General features: G+C 48.8%; 1 protein-coding gene across 1 annotated transcript; it reads right to left on the bottom strand.

Annotated features, from left to right (window-relative positions):
- Positions 1 to 1048: 1048 nt before the first annotated feature.
- PRPH (peripherin) lies at positions 1049 to 17703 on the bottom strand. Its single transcript, XM_035098317.2, has 10 exons — positions 17575 to 17703; positions 16487 to 17400; positions 12579 to 12639; positions 12110 to 12205; positions 9163 to 9327; positions 7325 to 7450; positions 5376 to 5596; positions 3459 to 3508; positions 2954 to 3033; positions 1049 to 1160 (listed from the first exon to the last, which is right to left on the bottom strand). Exons 1-10 carry the CDS (start codon positions 17701 to 17703, stop codon positions 1113 to 1115), a joined length of 1890 nt encoding a protein of 629 aa, XP_034954208.2. The 3' UTR covers positions 1049 to 1112.
- Positions 17704 to 18054: the final 351 nt, after the last annotated feature.

Here is an 18054-nt window from a genome sequence, read left to right as displayed (position 1 = left end):
TCTCATTGTAATTCTTGACTTAGAGGGCTGCTGTAAGAATTGCAATGAGGTAATTCACATGATGTGCTTAGTCAGTAGTGTTATCTGCCCATACTGCAGACGGGGAAGGGAAAACACTGAGGCTTAGAGAGAACAACTTTGCCTAAGGCTACCTAGTGAGTTCATGGCAGAGGTGGGATTTGAACTGGCGACTGCTCCATTAACATACGGTAGCTCACTTTCTTAGCCAATATGCTACACTAGCTCACACTTACGTTCTTGATTAAGGAGATTCTCATTCGTGAGAATCCCTGAAAGCAGCAGTTTTGGTCTCAGTGGCCAGTACGCAGAATCGGTATCAAGGCCTGCAGGGGCGGGCGGTAAACAACGGACTGCGACCAAACTTTGGGTCCTCTTTGGTGTTTCTAGGCTGACTCGACTTGCCAGATGTGAAAAGCTTACCAGCTGCCAAGCCATGAATGCTCTATGGCAGGCACCCCCAAACTCATCCCTCCAGCTGTTTTGGGACTACAACTCCCATCGTCCCTAGCTAACAGGACCAGTGGTCAGGGATGATGGGACTTGTAGTCCCAAAACATCTGGAGGGCCGAGTTTGGGGGTGCCTGCTTTACAGACTCGATCTCGCCACACAACTGGCAGATCTGTGCCAGCCTAGGCTGGGCTTTCATGGATTAATGCCCGACACCCTGGAGAACGGCAACGCTCCTCTTCTTTCACGACAACACTGGCTGGAACGGGCAAGACGAGAGACTGCGTGGTTAGAAGAGGTAGGAGGCAGCTGGAAGAGGAAAGCAGGGACGGGGAAAGTCCCCGCCCTCCAGCCCATGTGTGGTTATTGCTGGGGTCACAACCAGGCTGCCCCCCCCCAGGAAGGCTAGAAGTGCACATTGAAGGAGCAGCGCTGGCTGGAGAAGCCTGGTACAGTGGGGGAAGGCGGTCGGAGGTCAGATGTATCATTCACCATCATCATAAATAAGGCCAGTGTGGCTTGGGGTGGGGGGGTGTCTGCTGCTGGGACTTCTGCACATTGGATAGCTGAGTGCCCGTCTCCACAGCATTGGGGGTGAGGGGAGGGAGGGAGGAGGTGCCTGGGACTCTTTCCCCCCCCCCCATCACTTCTCTATCTCAGATCTCTGCTCTTTCCTCGATTCAGTCACCACCTGCAGGAGACAACATGCAAAAAAAAAAAAAAGACGATAGAAAACAGGTCAGAGCCAAGAAGGAAAGGCGAGATAAGTATATTGCTGAGCGTGGTGAAATAAACAAATTAGGGTCTTATCTATATATGAGAAATGTTCATAAATGTACCAAGCTAAAACATGCAAGAAGGCAATCCTGAAGCCATTCTGACTATCCCAAAACTGACCAAATGTTTCTGTGAAAGGAGGAAGGAAATGGGAAAACCTCCCCATTGGCTCTGTGCTCACAGATCCTGCCTTAAAGGCACATTTACAAGGCACATTTACGGTGTGAATGGGGTGAGCCTGGGACCTGGATTCCAGAATTGAGTAGTGAGTAGTTAGAATAACAAAAGAGTGGCCAGGCTCCCCAGGGAATCCAACATTAACAGGTAAACTGCCAGACAGGAGTACTCAGATTTCTGCTGTAGACCACCCTTTTCTGTGATGCAGGTATGAGGTGTCTGGGGGTGCTGGTCTTGGGCTACACCCCTTCTGTGATGTATGTATGATGCTTCTGGGGTGGGCCTTGGAGGGCAATTTTAAATGTCTATATAAGGGCAGGCGCGCTTTTGTTCTGGGTCCTCCTTTTTTCTCCTGTGTGAGAGAGAGAACACCCTGTTGCAACAGTCAATAAAGATCAAGCTTGCTGTATTAGCTGCTTTGCTTCTCAATATTCTCTGGTTGGCCTCTGTTATTTTCTCCTACCAATGGAGAACCTCCAAAGGACTCTACAAGGGCTCTTGTATACCCCTTAAGGGAATAAGGGCAGATTTTGTTTATTACAGTGGAATGGACAATGCTCACAGGATCATAGACAGGGCATTCCAAAGTTCCTTGCAAGGAACACACCTGAATGCTACCTTTCGGACAGGGTTCGTTTATTTTAAATAAAACCCCAAAAAAAGTTTCTAGTCCTCAAGATGGTCAGCCATGGTTTGACCAGCTTTGAGTTAATGAAGCTGGAGGAAAGAGACTGGGTAGGATTTCTCGGAATTAGTGGGGAGAATCTCACTGTGGTTGATGTAAACAGAAAAAAGGTTATGCAAATATATGTAAATTTGCACTACTTGCATGATTAATACAGCAGGAGGTGTTGACATGTCACTGTACCACTATGGCTGCTCATGCTTTCTGTGTCACCACCCCAAATCCATGTTTCTGTCCCCCACCTCAAATCCACAACACATGAGAGCACGGGTGCCAACTTGAATAAAATATTGTGGGGCCCAGGTAGGCCCCACCCCACACTATCGATCACATGACATGGCGCGCACATGCCATTTGAGAATGCTCATCAACTTTGTAGGGGCCTGGCCCCCTCAAATATTTTATTGTGGAGCTCAAGGCCCCTAGGAGTTGGCTCCTATGCACGAGAAACTGTTTGCAGCTGCCCTGGACACAGAATTGACGTGCACCTCTATGGACAGCTGTGAGTCCAAAATGACTCCCAGGCTGCGCACCTGGTCCTTCAGGGGCACAGTCACCCCATTCAGGACCAGGGAGTCCTCCACACCAGCCCGCCCCCTGTCCCCCCCAAAACAGTGCTCCTGTCTTTTCAGGATTTAACCTCAATCCGTTAGCCACCATCCATCCTCCAACCACCTCCAGACACATCACATCAGGCAAACCTGCTTGAACCTTCCCTTCCCCTTTGCTCTAGGCCTAGATGCAGTCCTCTCTATAGAGAATTTCTCCTGCTGAAGACCACACCGAGTTCTGGGTGCTTCTTATCCTCCTCCTCAATTTGGGAGAGAGAAAGGTAAAAAACTCGCCTCTCCATCCCGGGTCTCAATGGTTTTGATCAGCACAGTCTTCCTAGAGTGGCTGTCCACCGCTGGCTCTGGCTCTGAAACTACAAGGGAGGGGGGCATTCAGGAGAGAGGCCATGGCAACTTCAATACAATACACATCTTCACCAGCACCACCAGCATCCCCCCCCCCCCACAAAAATACTCCAGGCCAAGCTGGGTGAAATCAGAAGGGATTTGAAGGAGGGAGGAGAGAGGTGTGATTTCTTCCTGCGAGTTCCCAAGGAAAAACAGCAATAAAAGCTAAGATCAGGTGTGGTCTGTGGTGGATGAGGAAGATCCTCCAGGATAGATTCTTGCAAAGTCAACCATAAATCCATCTTTGGATGAGCTCAAAAGCAGGAAAAGGGTGTAAGTCAGAGCAATGAACACGGTCTCTTCCCAAAGTCCACGTTTGTGTGCAACAGTGTGCATAAGCACACATGATGCATTTTTTTTATGTGTCCCGAACATGGAGCTATAAGCTTACCTGTCGTTCTGAAGCCGAAGGAGGCCATGGACTGAACCGGCACTGCAATCCTGCAGGGAACAAGCCACAGTGAGCTCTACAATGAAGCCCCCCAGGAAGGACTTGGCTGGCTCAGAGAGATGCTGAAAACGCCTCTTGGCAACATCAAGATGAATTCAACAGTGTAAACGGGTTTCGTTGGATGTCATACAGTGGTACCTTGGTTCTTGAACGTAATCTGTTTTGGAAGTCCGTTCGACTCCCGAAACGTTTGAAAACAAAGGTGAGGCTTCCGATTGGCGCAGGCGCCCTGGAAACAATAGCTGACAGCCACATTGGATGCTCGGCTTCCGAAAAACGTTCGAAAACTGGAACACTTACTTCTGGGTTTTCAGCGTTCGAGAGCCGATTTGTTCGTCAACTAAGCCATTCAAGAACCAAGGTTCCACTGTAATGGAATACTGAATGGTTTTGTTTATGTAAAATATGCAGAGATTTATGATATGCAGAATGAACCATGGAAAGAGAAGAAGGGAAGTCACTGACATTTCAAGGTTGTTTAAATGAATATTCTAAAGTATAAAACAGAAAACTTAATGAAAATTATATATTGTATAAATAAAACTCCTCTCCGGGGCATAATATGTGGTGCCTTCTTCCTGATCAGGAATTGATGTTAGTATCAGCTTTGTTTTGGAGAAATCCTTGGCATGTGTGGAAGCTCACGCACTATTAAATGATATCTGTAGTGTGGAAACTAATGGATATACAAGAAAAAGGGATCCTGCAAACCCTTATGGTGGCAGAGAGGCTTATATTGCAAAGCTGGAAGGACAAATACCCACCCCACCCAATCCACTACAGTGGAACCTCAGTTTGCGACCGCTTCCGTTTACAACGAACTTGGAGAGGGACTGCCGTGGACCCGGAAGTATTTACATCCGGGTTCCGTGCACGCGGATGCGATCTGCGTACCGTGCACATGCGCAGAAACACTCTATTGGCACTTCGCACATGCCTTCGGGGAGCGCCGAACTCAGGGAGCGACCGTTTCCCTGGAACGGGTACCACTGTACTAGTCAGTGGCCTGAAGATCTCACTGCCCTTTCTATGTTTAAAATGCATGGCTTAAAATACAGGCGTCTCCCCACTTGCGTGAGCAGGGAATTCCCCTGTTCGCCCCTGCCCCACCCCATTCTGCCCCTGCCCCGCCCCATTGGGGTGTCAAAAATGGTGCGCATCTCGAGATGGCAAAACTGACTGCAAAACTCAGAAATCAAGAGGACAATAACTTTATAAAAGTATGGGGAAAACATGTAAGTATTTAAGAGACCACTGCAAGCAAATACAGTAGAAACATTGGCAGGATTTTGATTGCACTTGTAGTGTAATGATTACCATGGACAATGTGGTTTGATAAAAAATATTGGTGTATGGAAAAAAAAATATAAAATATATATAAATGTTTAAAATGAGACTCCATGGAGGGAAAGGGGGAGAAAGTCCTGAGATTCGGAGGAATCTCCACATATGGATATGGTTTTTTTTTATTCTTGGCGTATAACTTTGTACTTGTAAAACCAAATAAAAATGGTTTCAAAAAAGAAGAAGAAAGAAAATGGTGCACATCTCAGCGGGAGTATGTGTGAGGATTGGGGAGTTGCCCTCATATGGTATGCTTATTTAAATCTTGTCATTTAAATTAGAAATCATGTGTTGTTCCTATTGTTGATGACAACTGGCGGTGTTTCTCTCTCTCTCTCTTTCTCTCATCTCTTTCCTTCTGTCATAGTTACAAAAATAAAATATAAAGGCCTTTGTAAACCCAAACCAACAAGCTCCTTTAAAATCGTTCTCCTCCTCTGATCCTGCGAAGCCAGAGACAGACCCACCATGAGATGGGCCAAACCATGCAAAGAGCTATAGGGGAGTCCTCACCTGCTCTCCTCCCCCTCCAGCAGCTTGCGGTAGGTGGCAATCTCGATGTCGAGGGCCATCTTGACATTCAGCAGGTCCTGGTACTCCCGCAAGTGCCGTGACATCTCTTCCTTCAGGTGTTGGATCTCCTGCTCTAGCCGTGCCACTGTGTCCTGGTACGAGCCCATCTCCACCCCGTATTGGTCCTCCAGGTCTCGCATCTGCCTCAGCAAAGCTTCATTCTGGGGAGGAAAACAGAAGCGGCACTTACATGTGGGGTGCAAAGGTAGCAGGTCTCAGACACCTTACCCAGAAGCCACACCGACTCCCAAATCCTCCTCCTAATTCTCAACCGAGTGAGAACAGGCAAGGCTGTGGACTCGGAGCTTCCCAGGCCTTTGAAACAGGGCGCAAGGCTGGCAAGTGCTGAAAATGGTTGTCCTCTTTTTTTCCCAGCTGCGAAAATGGACAGTCACAGAATCTGGAGCATAGGCATCCCACAATTATTATTATTATTATTATTATTATTATTATTATTATTATTATTATTATTTACAGTCGCACCTTGGTTTTCGAACAGCTTAGTTCATGAACAACTCGGAACTCGAATGTCGCAAACCCAGAAGGAGGTGTTCCAGTTTGCAAACTTTGCCTTGGAAGCCATATTTTTGACATGGCTTCTGCAGCTTCCAATTGGCTGCTGGACGCTCCTGCAGCCAATCAGAAGCCACGCCTTGGTTTCTGAACATTTCAGAAGTCGAACGGACTTCCAGAACGCATTCTGTTTGAAAACCAAGGTATGACTGTATTGAATTTATTTACCGCCCTATACCCAGAGGTCTCCCTGACCATATACATTTAGATATTTCCTTTTGCCAGTTATCTATTGAGTCCATTTTTCTTATAATTGGTATGGTTTGGAAAAAAAAGAGGAGTTTGGGCAGGATATTTAGTTTTACTGTTGATATTCTACCTACAACAACCCAATAACACACACACACACACACACACACACACACACACACACACCAGAAAAGAGACACATTTTAAAAGGGTATAGGATGTATCACACTGCAAAATGTGGCACTGGGCAGAGAGAAGTGGGAAGTTCCAATGACCTCTGTGCTCAATTACACAGCATATATCGGTTTTCAACCTTTATGGGTTTGAAGATAAACTTGAAAATGTATGATGGGGACGATATCTCGTGAAATCCCTGGTGAACTCACAAAGGCCAGAAAAGGACACCAATGGCATCATTTGCTCAGATTGCACGTTTGAATCTGCACCCGAGAATACAAAACATTTCGCATAAATTCTATTTACATTATGCTTGAGTTTCCCCAGCTGAATTAAAACCGCACAAAATATAACATCCCATTCTGCTTCATTGCCAGCAGCGCCCATCATATACTTTTTAAAAATCCATATACATTTATGGGTTAACCAAAAGGGTTTTTAACAAGAATCAATAATAAAACCACTACCCCTTTAACCGCAGTGTTTATCGCAACTCAGGCATCCCCAAACTTTGGCCCTCCACATGTTTTGGACTACAATTCCCATCTTCCCCAACCACTGGTCCTGTTAGCTAAGGATCATGGGAGTTGTAGGCCAAAACATCTGGAGGGCCGCAGTTTGGGGGTGCCTGCTCTAACTTAACCCAAATTCAAGGACCTTAAGGTAGGGTTTGTGGTTCTAATGCCATACTTTATTTTCACAACAACCCTGTGAGGGAGTGTGGCTGGGGAAACCCTGCCAGATGGGTGGGGTATGAATTAATTCTTATTCTTATTCTTCTTTTTGACTGGACCTAACCATCCAGGGGCCCTTAACCTTTACAGACCAAAAGGGCAGCATGCACATTTGGACACAGAGACAAAAGTTCAGCAAAGATGGGAGGCTCCGCAGGTGCTGCCTCCCAGGGAACAGGGCCAAGGGGTTCAGGACAGAAAGGGCATCCTACTGACCGTTCCTTTGAGTCCATCCACTTCGCAGGTGAGGCTCTGGATCTGGCGCCGGGATTCGTTCATCTCCTGCTTGGCCTGGCGAAGTGCTTCGTGGTTCCGGTTGGCTGCGTCCGACAGGTCAGCAAACTGCAAGCGGTTGGGGGAGTCAGTGGAGAGAAGGGAAAAACCCGCCCCCAAGACCAACTCCTAGTCTACCTCCTAGTCTATCAGGGTGTCTGGAAACCAAGCCATATGAGGAGCGGTTGAAGGAGATGGATATCTTTAGCTTGGAAAAGAGGAGACTGAGAGGAGATAGGATAGCCATCTTCAAATATCTGAAGGGCTGTCACATGGGAGAGGAAACAAGTTTGTTGTCTCCTGCTCTGGAGGGCAGGACTCGAGGAAATCACTTCAAGTTACAGTCAGACCTCAGTTTTCGAACGTCTCAGCTGCTGAACATTTCAGAAGCCGAACACCAAAAACCCGGAAGTGAATGCCTCCATTTTCGGATTTTTCAGAAGTCGAACGGACTTCCGGAACGGATTGCATTCGAAAACTGAGGTTCCACTGTACAAGAAAGTAGATTCCAACTAAACATAATGAAAAACTTTCTGTCAGTAAGAGCAGTTCGACAAAGGAACAGTCTCCCTAAGGAAGTTGTGGACTCTCCTTCCTTGGAAGTTTTTAAGGAGAGGTTGGATGGCCTCCTGTCATGGATGCTGTAGTTGAGATTCCTGCATTGCAGGGGACTGGATTTAGATTACCTTGGGGGTCCCTTCCAACTCTACGATTCCATGATTCTATGAAAAGTGAGAGGTGGGTACACAGCAATAGCATGGATAATATTCTGAATTGTGACTCCTAAGCCCTGTTCTCATAAATAGCAGGTGTGGGCAATATTGCAACTCACATGACTGAATGCTCCTTCCCTCAAAATAATAACCCCCACATCGTGTTAGCTGTCAAGGAAAAGGATTTGAGCCTAGTCTTCTCCCTGACATACCAATTATCTATCTGGACTCCTTGGAGGTCTTTAAGCAGAGGTTGGATGGCCATCTGTTGTGGATGCTTTAGCTGAGATTCCTGCATCACAGAGGGTTGGTCATGCTGACCCTTGGGGTCCCTTCCAACTAGTTCTATGGTTCTATAATTCCTAGCAATGACAAACTGTTTGTGTGTGTGTTTTGAAATGGCACTACAGTCATAGCCATCCATCCCAGACTGTACTCCAAGGAAAGGGGAGCCTGTGGAGTCTCCAGATATCCCTGGACTCTAGCTCCCATCCTTCCCAGCCAGGACAGTCTCTCCATCAATATGCAGCCCACCCTCCCACCTGTCAAGACTTCAGGAAATCCTATCCCTCCCACGGTGGCATGCCAAGAAGCGGAAAAACAATGAGTTCTTACCGAGTAGTTTATTCAATATTCACAGAGAGAGATGAAGGAATGTGGTCTCTCTTAGAAAATGGTGTTGCTCCAAGTAAAGTCCCACCCCCTAAGTCCCTCCTATTCTACATCACCCCTGTGCCGGCTGGTCTGTGCTTTCTGCCTCTGAGCTTTCTGTTCTGCTACTCTCATGGCATTCCTGGTCTGGGGGGGGGGGGCAGTCAGGAATGCTTTGAAGAGAAACTGAGTCTGTTAACTGCCTCTCCCCCGGGGCTTCTCCTTCCTGCTGCTCCCCTCATATATCCCAGCTTCTCCCCTCTGCAGCCTCTGAACTATGCTCTTCTGCAAACCACTGTTCTAAATCTATACTGCCCTCCTCTTCCCAGGAAGGTACAGAGAGGGGTGGCGACTCCCACCATCCCTCCCCAGTCCAGCCCCTGACACCACCCTTGTAGCTGCACCCAGTTTAGGTACCTTGGATTTGTACCACTCCTCGGCCTCCTGCAGGTTCTTGACCGCGATGCTCTCATACTGGGTACGGATGTCCCGCAGGGCGGCTGTCAGGTCCGGCTTGGCCTGCTCCACCTCCACTTGCACCTGCTGCTGGCTGTGCATGCTCACCTGCATGTCGTGTAGCTCCTGCATGCGCCAAGACATCAATGGGGACAAGGATGCAAAGGAACATGGACACGACAAATCACACACAGAGAGATTGTAAGAGGAGATACTACAAAAAGAGAGAGCACAAATGCGGAGGAGCACAGCCACAAGGAGAAGCAGGCCCATTGGGAGACTAAAATATGCTACTAGGTTTTTATCTTGTTTATATACTACTTTTTGGCCCCCAGGCCCCCAAAGCGGTGAACAGCATTAATACATATCACGCAAGAAATACAAGTGGAAATGGGATACGTGCACTAGATATAGCAAAACTATATTTTAAAAATAGCACAGAAATTCGGTCAAGAATAGCAGTTAGCCAACAGGATCTGGCTATTAATCAATAGGTATGGCACATCAGAGGTGGGAGAAATCTACCTTTCAACTTTGCTTTTTTTTCTTTTTTTCTTTTGCATAAGGAAAGGACTAATCAGAACTACCTTGTTTTCTTCTTACACTGCCTGTAAGATGTTAAGCAGTCCTAAGACTTCCCCAAGTCATTGGGGGAGTTCAGAGGTAGGATGGGATGCTGAGAATGGCTGGAGAAAAGCAACCATTAAGTCTGTCTGTCTGTCTGTCTGTCTGTCTGTCTCTCTGTCTCACTGAGGGTTACCAAACCCTGGCACCGTTTTATTCCAGCTGCTGGAATAGCTTCATGTGCATTTGCATGAAGATTTGGGGAGAAAGCATGCTTGTATGTGGCATAATACTGGAGGGGGAAAATGCAGATGAGGAGGTCACTTACTGGCAGAGAGGAAATGCGTGGACTGACTTGATTCAAACAGGAATTTATTTGGGCAATGAGCTCGTGGAAAACTGATTTGGGGTAATGTTCCTATTATAAGATGTATGTTATGTTATTCTTAGGTTATTGTATTCTTAGGTGGCACAAAATCTGTGTGTGGAATAAAATACTTTGAAGTTGATGAATACGCTATGTGCCCCACAGCATTGGGGGGGGGGAGCATCAGTCTTGTCTTGCTTTTCTTCCACTTTCTTATTTTATTGGCTTGTTAACAAAAAGAAGTAAAAACATAACAAAAAGAAAGACAACAAAAGAATCAAAAATTTAAAGCATAAAGTATCACAGCCTTGAATGACAGAGGGACACATTAGTACAAAATTCCCATATACAGCACAGTTACACACCCAAGAGTGGGGCCGTGGGCGCAACTGTTTCTCTGTTATTCACTGTTAGACAAAGAAGAGGAAGCAAGTGACTATCTGCTGCATGCAAGGGTTTCTCAGCTGCGTCAGTCCCGCAAATTTACATTCATAACCATAGCTGCCAAGTTTTCCATTTTCTCACGAGGAAGCCTATTCAGCATAAGGGAAAATCCCTTAAAATAAGGGATAACTTGGCAGCTATGTTCATAACCCTGAATACAAGCTATCCTGTTCACAAACCCAAGGGTGGGGCTGGGGATGCAACTGCACTTCTGCTGTTTACCACCAGATGGAGCACAAGCAAAATGGCTTCTGCAAGAACCTGGAGACATCAGAAACGTTAAAAGACTCTAAATGGAATCCCCATGAAACCTGTGTGCGAAATCTTCCACTATCCCAGGGGTAGGCAACCTAAGGCCCAGGGGCTAGATGCGGCCCAATCGCCTTCTCAATCCAGCCCGCGGGCGGTCCGGGAATCAGCATGTTTTTACATGAGTAGAATGTGTCCTTTTATTTAAAATGCACCTCTGGGTTATTTGTGGGGCATAGGAATTCGTTCATTTTTTCTCAAATAATATAGTCCAGCCCACCATGGTCTGAGGGACGGTGGACCGGCCCATGGCTGAAAAAGGTTGCTGGCCCCTGCCCTATCCCATGCCCGCTTCTTCTGCTTCTCCTGAAGCCCCTTACCTGTCTCCCAAGGCTGCCACCATCCTCAGGAGCAAGCCATGAGTTTGGAATAAATCAGAATTCCTATTGCGAGGCATGTACAGATAGGGTATGAGCCCAGTCTTCTGCTCTCAGGGGAAGCAGCAGTGCTGCCGTCAGCACAAATGGCACACCTGTCCAATGGATGGACCAGCTGTATAGGGTTCAGCTAAACTCTCAAAAGCCTCTATGTAAACCAGTCACAAAACTAGTTGTAGTAAGGTTAAAGCTTACTGGGAAATGATATATAATGAATCGAAAAGGATGTTTAAATTAACATTTGTAAAAAAAGAGAAAAAAACAGAAGCTTTTCTCTTGGGAATTATAGGGACAGAACTACCTAAATTGTATAGAAATTTATTTATGTATGTGACCAAAGCGGCAAGAATGTTACTTGCCCAAAAGTGGAAAGAAGCAGAAGTCCCAATAAAGGAAGAAAGGATACAAAAACTTATGGAATATGTAGAAATGGTGAAACTTACCGGAAGAATAAGAAATCAAGATAAATCCATTTGATAAAAGAATGGAAATGGTTTATTGAATATTTTCAGATAAATTGTAAACAGATAAAAACATTAGCGGGATTAATGTAATAACCTGCAGTTTTATAAGAGTATATATCTCTAGTAGATAAAGAAATGAGTAAGTTAAATGAATTTGGAGATGCAGAAGATAGAAAAAATGAATTCAAGGAATCACAGAAAGAGGGGAAGTCAAATTTTGAAATGTTTAATTGATTGGAAAACTGTTGAAATGTACAAATTTGATAAGATAAATAAAAAACGAGAGAGAGAGAGAGAGAGAGAGAGAGAGAGAGAGAGAGAGAGAGAGAGAGAGGTTTCAAATCTGCCCTCCACTCAAAGGCCACCCCCGTTATTTCCCCTACCTCTTCATGCAGTTTCTTGAGGAATTCAATTTCATCCATGAGGGATTCGATCTTGCGCTCCAGCTCCAGGCGCGAGAGGGTGGCATCGTCCACATCCTACCATGCCAGGGAGAAGAAATGAGTCGTGATCAGAACCGCAGCAAGCCCCTTTCCATTTTAACATGAAATACATATGGGTCAGAGAAGGCTCGGGAAAAGCAAACAAGGTAATCCCAGCCTCATCCGCCAGGCTGCGATGGTGGGCTGAGGGGGAGAGAACAGGCTGTCTCAGTTCAGCACCACGGACAAAGCTGCCCGAAGCCGCTTTCAAGAACTTGGCTTGAGCCTTTACTGTTCAAGAGGACCCTCCACCCATGTATGAGTGCAGGAGCTAATATGTGTGGCCATTTGCAAACAGCAGAGTGTGCTGGGACCCTGCAGGTACTCAAGGGTAAGTGGGCCAGCCTGCCCCGCCTATAGCCTCGCTTACCTTGCGGAACAAAACCAGGTTCCCTTCAGCATCTTCGCGCTTGTGCATTTCCTCATCCAGCCTGTAGAGGACAAAGTACAGCCAAGAGCTAGAAATAGGGATAACTCCATAGTTTGTCATCTTCCCCAGGGCGACACACTTCCCACTTTGGTCACACTTCTGCTCTGCTGCATAAACTCCAGGCGTCCTTTTCCTTATACCAGAAGCAATCTGTTTTTTATTCCTCCCTATGCTCTGGGCATTGCAAGAACAAGTGAGCTGCACCTAGGAATTCCTGCCTCTACCCTCCCTTGCTGCCATCCGCCACACCCCTACATCGCAAGAGCACAATGCCAAACAGCCTTCTCCAGCCCCCTTACATCTGTCAACCCTGCGCTGGAAACACTCGCCAGGCTTACCTAAAGCAGATAGCCGGTGCTGGGGAAGTAGGGAAAAGTCACTGAGAAGGGTCAGGAATAGGAAACATTCGGTTAGAGGAGGAGATGGAGATCAAGTGAAATTGAGACCGTTTCAGAAATGTTTTGCAGTGGCATCAGAAGCTTTTGGCCATTCCACGTTTATTCGAGTTGGAAATCAATAATTTTTCAAGACACAGACGAATGCTGTCATTTGGCCACACCCTTCCCCAGTGACGTATTCCCCACCCCACCCCACAACACCAACGCCACTGTCTCCCATAGTCCCTGAGCTGACGCAGAAGACAGAAGGCACTATTAGGGCAGGGAGACTGGCAAACATGGCAAGTCCCACGTCACACTGCATGCCTGGAGGGGACCACGCCCAACCTCTCTCCCAGGCTTCAGCTCCTTGCGCATGCCTTATCCATCCCCTTCTTCCCAAATAGCCCACCCCCCACCGCACCCCATCTGCCACAGCGTGAGCAATGCCAGGATGCAGAAATTGAAACCCCACCCCACAGCACCATGGAGAATGCAGTCTCGAGGCTGTGGCTTCGCTTGCTTTTCCTTTCCAGCACAGCGATGTGCGCATGGAAGCTGCAATGCCCTGCAAGGAACCCTTCTCACGTGTGTCGCATGGGACCCCATGTGCGCCAAATGCCCCCTTTAAGGAGGCTGCCGCTACCCCACCCACACTGGCTGCCCACCTCACGCAGTTCCTTGCCAGCTCACATGGATTTCCCCCTGTCCTCCTCGTACTGCCCCCTGGCATAGAGAGCACTCTGGCTAATGGCGTTATTGCTGTGGCAGAAGCTCCCTTGCCACACCCCACTGCTCTACCAAGTTCCAGAAATAGCCATTTCCTTGCACCGTGCCCCATCCAGACATCTCATGGATGACACAAAGTGGCAGGAGTTCATCTCCTCCCTGCCACTCTCCACCGCCTTCCTGTTTCCAGGAACCATATACCCACGGTCCCATCCTGCATGTAGCCAGCTCTTCTTCTCTCCTGCATCCCTTGCTTTATTGCCCTTTGTCACCAATAATAATAATAATAATAATTTATTATTTATACCCCACCCATCTGACTGGTTTTCCCCAGCCACTGTGGGCAGCTCCCAACAGAATATTAAAAACACGATAAAACATCAAACTTTGAAAACTTCCCTAAACAGGGCTGCCTTCAGATGTCTTCTAAAAGTCAGGTAGTTGTTTATTTCCTTGACATCTGATGGGAGGGTGTTCCACAGGGTGGGTGCCACTACCGAGAAGGCCCTCTGCCTGGTTCCCTGTAACTTCGCTTATTGCAGTGAGGGAACCTCCAGAAAGCCCTTGGAGCTGGACCTCAGTGGGGGTGGAGACGCTCCTTCAGGTATACTAGGACAAGATCAGCACCAATTGTCCTCGGAAATGTACTGGGAGCCAATGTAGGTCTTTCAGGACTGGTATTATATGGTCTCAACGGCCACTCCCAGTCACCAGTCTAGCTGCTGCATCCTCCTGCCACATTGGACTCATCCCATTAGTGGAGAATTATCCCCCACCACACCCTTCCCACCCCGCTGACACATCTCAAGGACCAGTCTTACTTATTTGCTGTGTGTTCCAACCTTCCTAGAATCCCTACATCTCCCAAGCCATCTCTTTATTGCGGCTGTTTGTTTGTCTGTTTTTTTAATCTATCCCTCCGCACAGTTCTGGACGGAACAGTTTCCAATCAACCCTTCCTAACCATCTTTCCACAATCTCCATCGGGAGGCGGAACCAAAACGAAGAGATTCTAGCAAACCTTTCCAATGTGCAGAATTCCTGGCTTGCAACTCTCCCTTCTGCAAGTCATCAAAGTTCAAATTCAATGCCTCCGAGTCCCAGACCTACACCGTCAGTGCAGCAAAATCCTAACACAATTCCCAGGATGTTCAGGTCCCAGTGTGCATAGGATTCCATGCACAAGCCTAACCATGCATTTTCAGAAGGAAGCCCTATTGAATTCAGCAGGGCTTACTTCCAGGCAAGTGGGGTTATGATTGTGGCCTTAATTGTTATCTTCTCACAGACTCTTGTGCAGCACTGGGTATACAGCCCAGGAACACTGGATCCAAGGTTTACCGGGGTGCAACTTTAATCCCTCTTTTAAGATGGAGAATAAGCTCCCAGCACAATCCATCACATTCCCCCATCACTGCCTAAGGTAAATAAAATAAAATAAGAAAAGCTGCTCTGATTGCAGAGCAGTGATTCATCATTTGTAATGCATGCAGTTGGAATATAATGAGTAGATTAGAGAACGAATTGCATAGATTTAGTTGGTTCCCATTTGTTTATCAATCATATTAGGAACCTAGGAAGCTGGCCATTGGTCCATCTAGTGCAGTTTTGCCTGGACCAACAAGAAGAGAACCTCAGGGTCTCCCTTGGTCCTACCCGGAGATGAAGGAGAATAAACCTGGGACCTTCTGCATGCAAAGCAACTGCTCTACAGCTGATGCACAGTCCCTCCCCACAAGGCGTTATATAATGCCATTTCCCATGTGTTATACTCATTTTTGCTGCTTTGCTTTTGAGCTGGGAATTAAGGAAGAAACGACTGGATCCCAGAAAGCTGCCAAGTTTTCCCTTTTCTTGCGAGGAAGCCTATTCAGCATAAGGGAAAATCCCTTTAAAAATGGGATAACTTGGCAGCTATGCCAGAAAGTCCCGCTGTTACACAGTCATGCCACCCCTCAGGACCCCGGGGTGCAGGAGAGTCCCCCAAACGCAGCAGGGCTGGCAAGCCGCATTTTGAACCAAATTATAATATGTGTTCCCACCCAGCGAGCCCCCTATGCCTGGGCAGCTAAGTGCACAGTCTAAAAGCATCACTTTCTGAACCTTACTTACTTAACCCACACATCACTAGGCTGCATCGATGGACTCTGCTGCACTGTTGGCAGAACAGGGGTGGCTATTATTTTAGGCCAAGTCCCTAACTCTGCCCTTTTTGCAAGAGGACCTGGAATTGTGCCTCTCTGCCGGTGCCACCAATTAAATGTCTTGCTATCTTGGGAGGGAGAAGTGCTATCAGAGTGCGAGCCTACCTCGGAAACCCTCTTCCCTATTCCCAAGCAGAGAGAGTTAGCAGAGTTTTCTGTCAGGGAGTGGGAAAAGGGACTCTGCAGGAACTCAGAGGCAACCATCTTCATCTACTCCAAATGATGCGCTTGGGGGCGGGGCTGACTTCATCTTCATCTACCCAGAAGGATCCCCTTGGGGGGGGGGCTGACTCCAATTGAGCTCTGGTTTGTCTTTTGTTTCATCTTTCTCAGGACCCTCCCACCACCCAAAGGAGAACCCAGGAATCGGGGGGCGCCTGCCGAGATTAACCCCTCCCGCCCCGCCCCAGCCACTTAGAACAGCACACAAGGCTGAAGTTCCGTTTTCTGCACAGGGTGTGGCCCGGCTTGCCCCCTCCATCTTCCGAGGAGGACCCAGGCGTCCTGGCACGCCCCCACCCCTACCCGGGCGCCTCACCTCTGCTTGAGGGCGGCCAGATCCTCGGCCATGTTGTCCCTCTCGACCTGCAGGCGGTCGCGATCCTTGCCCAGCGCGTCCACCTGCCTGCGGAGCTCGCGGAGCTCATCTTGGAAGAGGTCGCCGGCGCGCGTGGTCTCCTTGGAGCGCGCGTGGCCCAGCTCGGCCAGCAGCGCCGCGTTCTGCGTCTCCAGGTAGCGCACTTTCTCGATGAAGCTGGCGAAGCGGTCGTTGAGCTCCTGCAGCTCCTGCTTCTCATTGCTCCGCGTGGCCAGGAACTCCTGGTTCAGCGCCTCGGCTACCGAGAAGTCCAACTTCTCGGCAGCCCCGTAGGCGTAGCGCGGAGCCGGCGCGCTGGAGGAGCGGAAGGTCACCGCGCCGCCGCCGGCCCGGTAGGAGCGCAAGGATGCCGCCGTCGAGGGCGTGCTCAGCAGCCGCGTGGCCGAAGAGGACGAAGCCAGGCGGGACGAGGAGTACGACAGCGGGGACAGCATGGGCGGCGGCCCGAAAGTGCGGCGGTAGGAGGTGGCGCGGACGCCGCCGGAGTGGTGGTGGTGGCTCATGGCGCAGCGGCTGTGCCCGGAGAGAGATGGAGAAGGAGAAAAGGAGGCGTCGAGGCTGGGACGGAGCCGCGAAGTTCTCGACGGGGGAAGAAGGCGCCGCCTTCGGAGATGCCGCTTTATAGGCCCCCAAGTCGCGAACTGGAGGGGGGAGGGGGGCAGCAGCAGCAGCAGGAGAAGGAGGCTCCTCCTCTCTTGGATGCGGCCCAGAGCCCCGCATTGCAGCCCCGTCGTCTGGGAAAGGGAACCACCCCGCCCAGGCTGCTCTGCAAAGGTGCTCTCGAGGGCAGGAGGGGAGGGTGAGTGGGATCGCAGGCCAGCCGCCCTGCTCGGTCCATAGCTGTCAGGTTCTCCCTGTTTTTTAAGGGAAATTCCCTTATGCTGAATAGGCTTCCTCGCGAGAAAAGGGAAAACTTTGACAGCTATGGCTCGGTCCTGTCCGGTCCACCGCCCTCCATGTCATACGTGCCAATTCCCTGGGTGCCCGAGCACCCACAAAATTCCCCATGAATGGGCCAGGGCACCCACCAATTTCGGTGCCAGGGCCAGGCACGCGGCATGGCACCCACGGTTGTCGGAGAGGCAGAGCAGAGCACGTTTCTGAAAAAGTAAATCCCCTCGATTATCCACGACGGACCTGACACCGGACTGGGGCATTAGGGCCGGGCAAGAACGGAGAAGTATATCGTTCGCGGTTGGGGGTCTCTCTCTACCCAGGGTGGGGGAAGTGCGTGCGTGGGGGGAGCTAGGGCACAAGGCGGTGGATCACCGATTCTCCCCCTAGATCTGTCGACAAAAATGGAACGGGTTGGTTAAATATGTCAGGGCGGTGGTTCCCAATTCGTTAAATACTGTATTTCGAAAGCCAACCCATGGACCCGCTACTTTTGAAATATTTTGATTCCTCTATGGTGGTTTTTGTTCTGTGAATGGTGCCACAGACCCCCGTGGGTGGGTCACGTGGACCCCCTGGGATACGTGGACCACCAATGGGAAACAACCATTCTG

The sequence above is a fragment of the Zootoca vivipara genome, chromosome 2, assembly GCF_963506605.1.
Source record: "Zootoca vivipara chromosome 2, rZooViv1.1, whole genome shotgun sequence".
NCBI lineage: Eukaryota > Metazoa > Chordata > Lepidosauria > Squamata > Lacertidae > Zootoca > Zootoca vivipara.
Note: the sequence above shows the minus strand (reverse complement) of the source record. Positions and strands in the feature narration are given on the sequence as shown.

Excerpts from the sequence above, each read along its gene's own strand:
- PRPH (XM_035098317.2), bottom strand. The coding sequence starts at position 17,703 with ATGCCCCAGTCCGGTGTCAGGTCCGTCGTGGATAATCGAGGGGATTTA. Across the intron at positions 3,509-5,375 it reads CTGGAGGGGGAGGAGAGCAG|GATTGCAGTGCCGGTTCAGT; the intron begins GTGAGGACTCCC and ends TGTTCCCTGCAG. Across the intron at positions 1,161-2,953 it reads TTGAGACCCGGGATGGAGAG|GTGGTGACTGAATCGAGGAA; the intron begins GCGAGTTTTTTA and ends TGTCTCCTGCAG.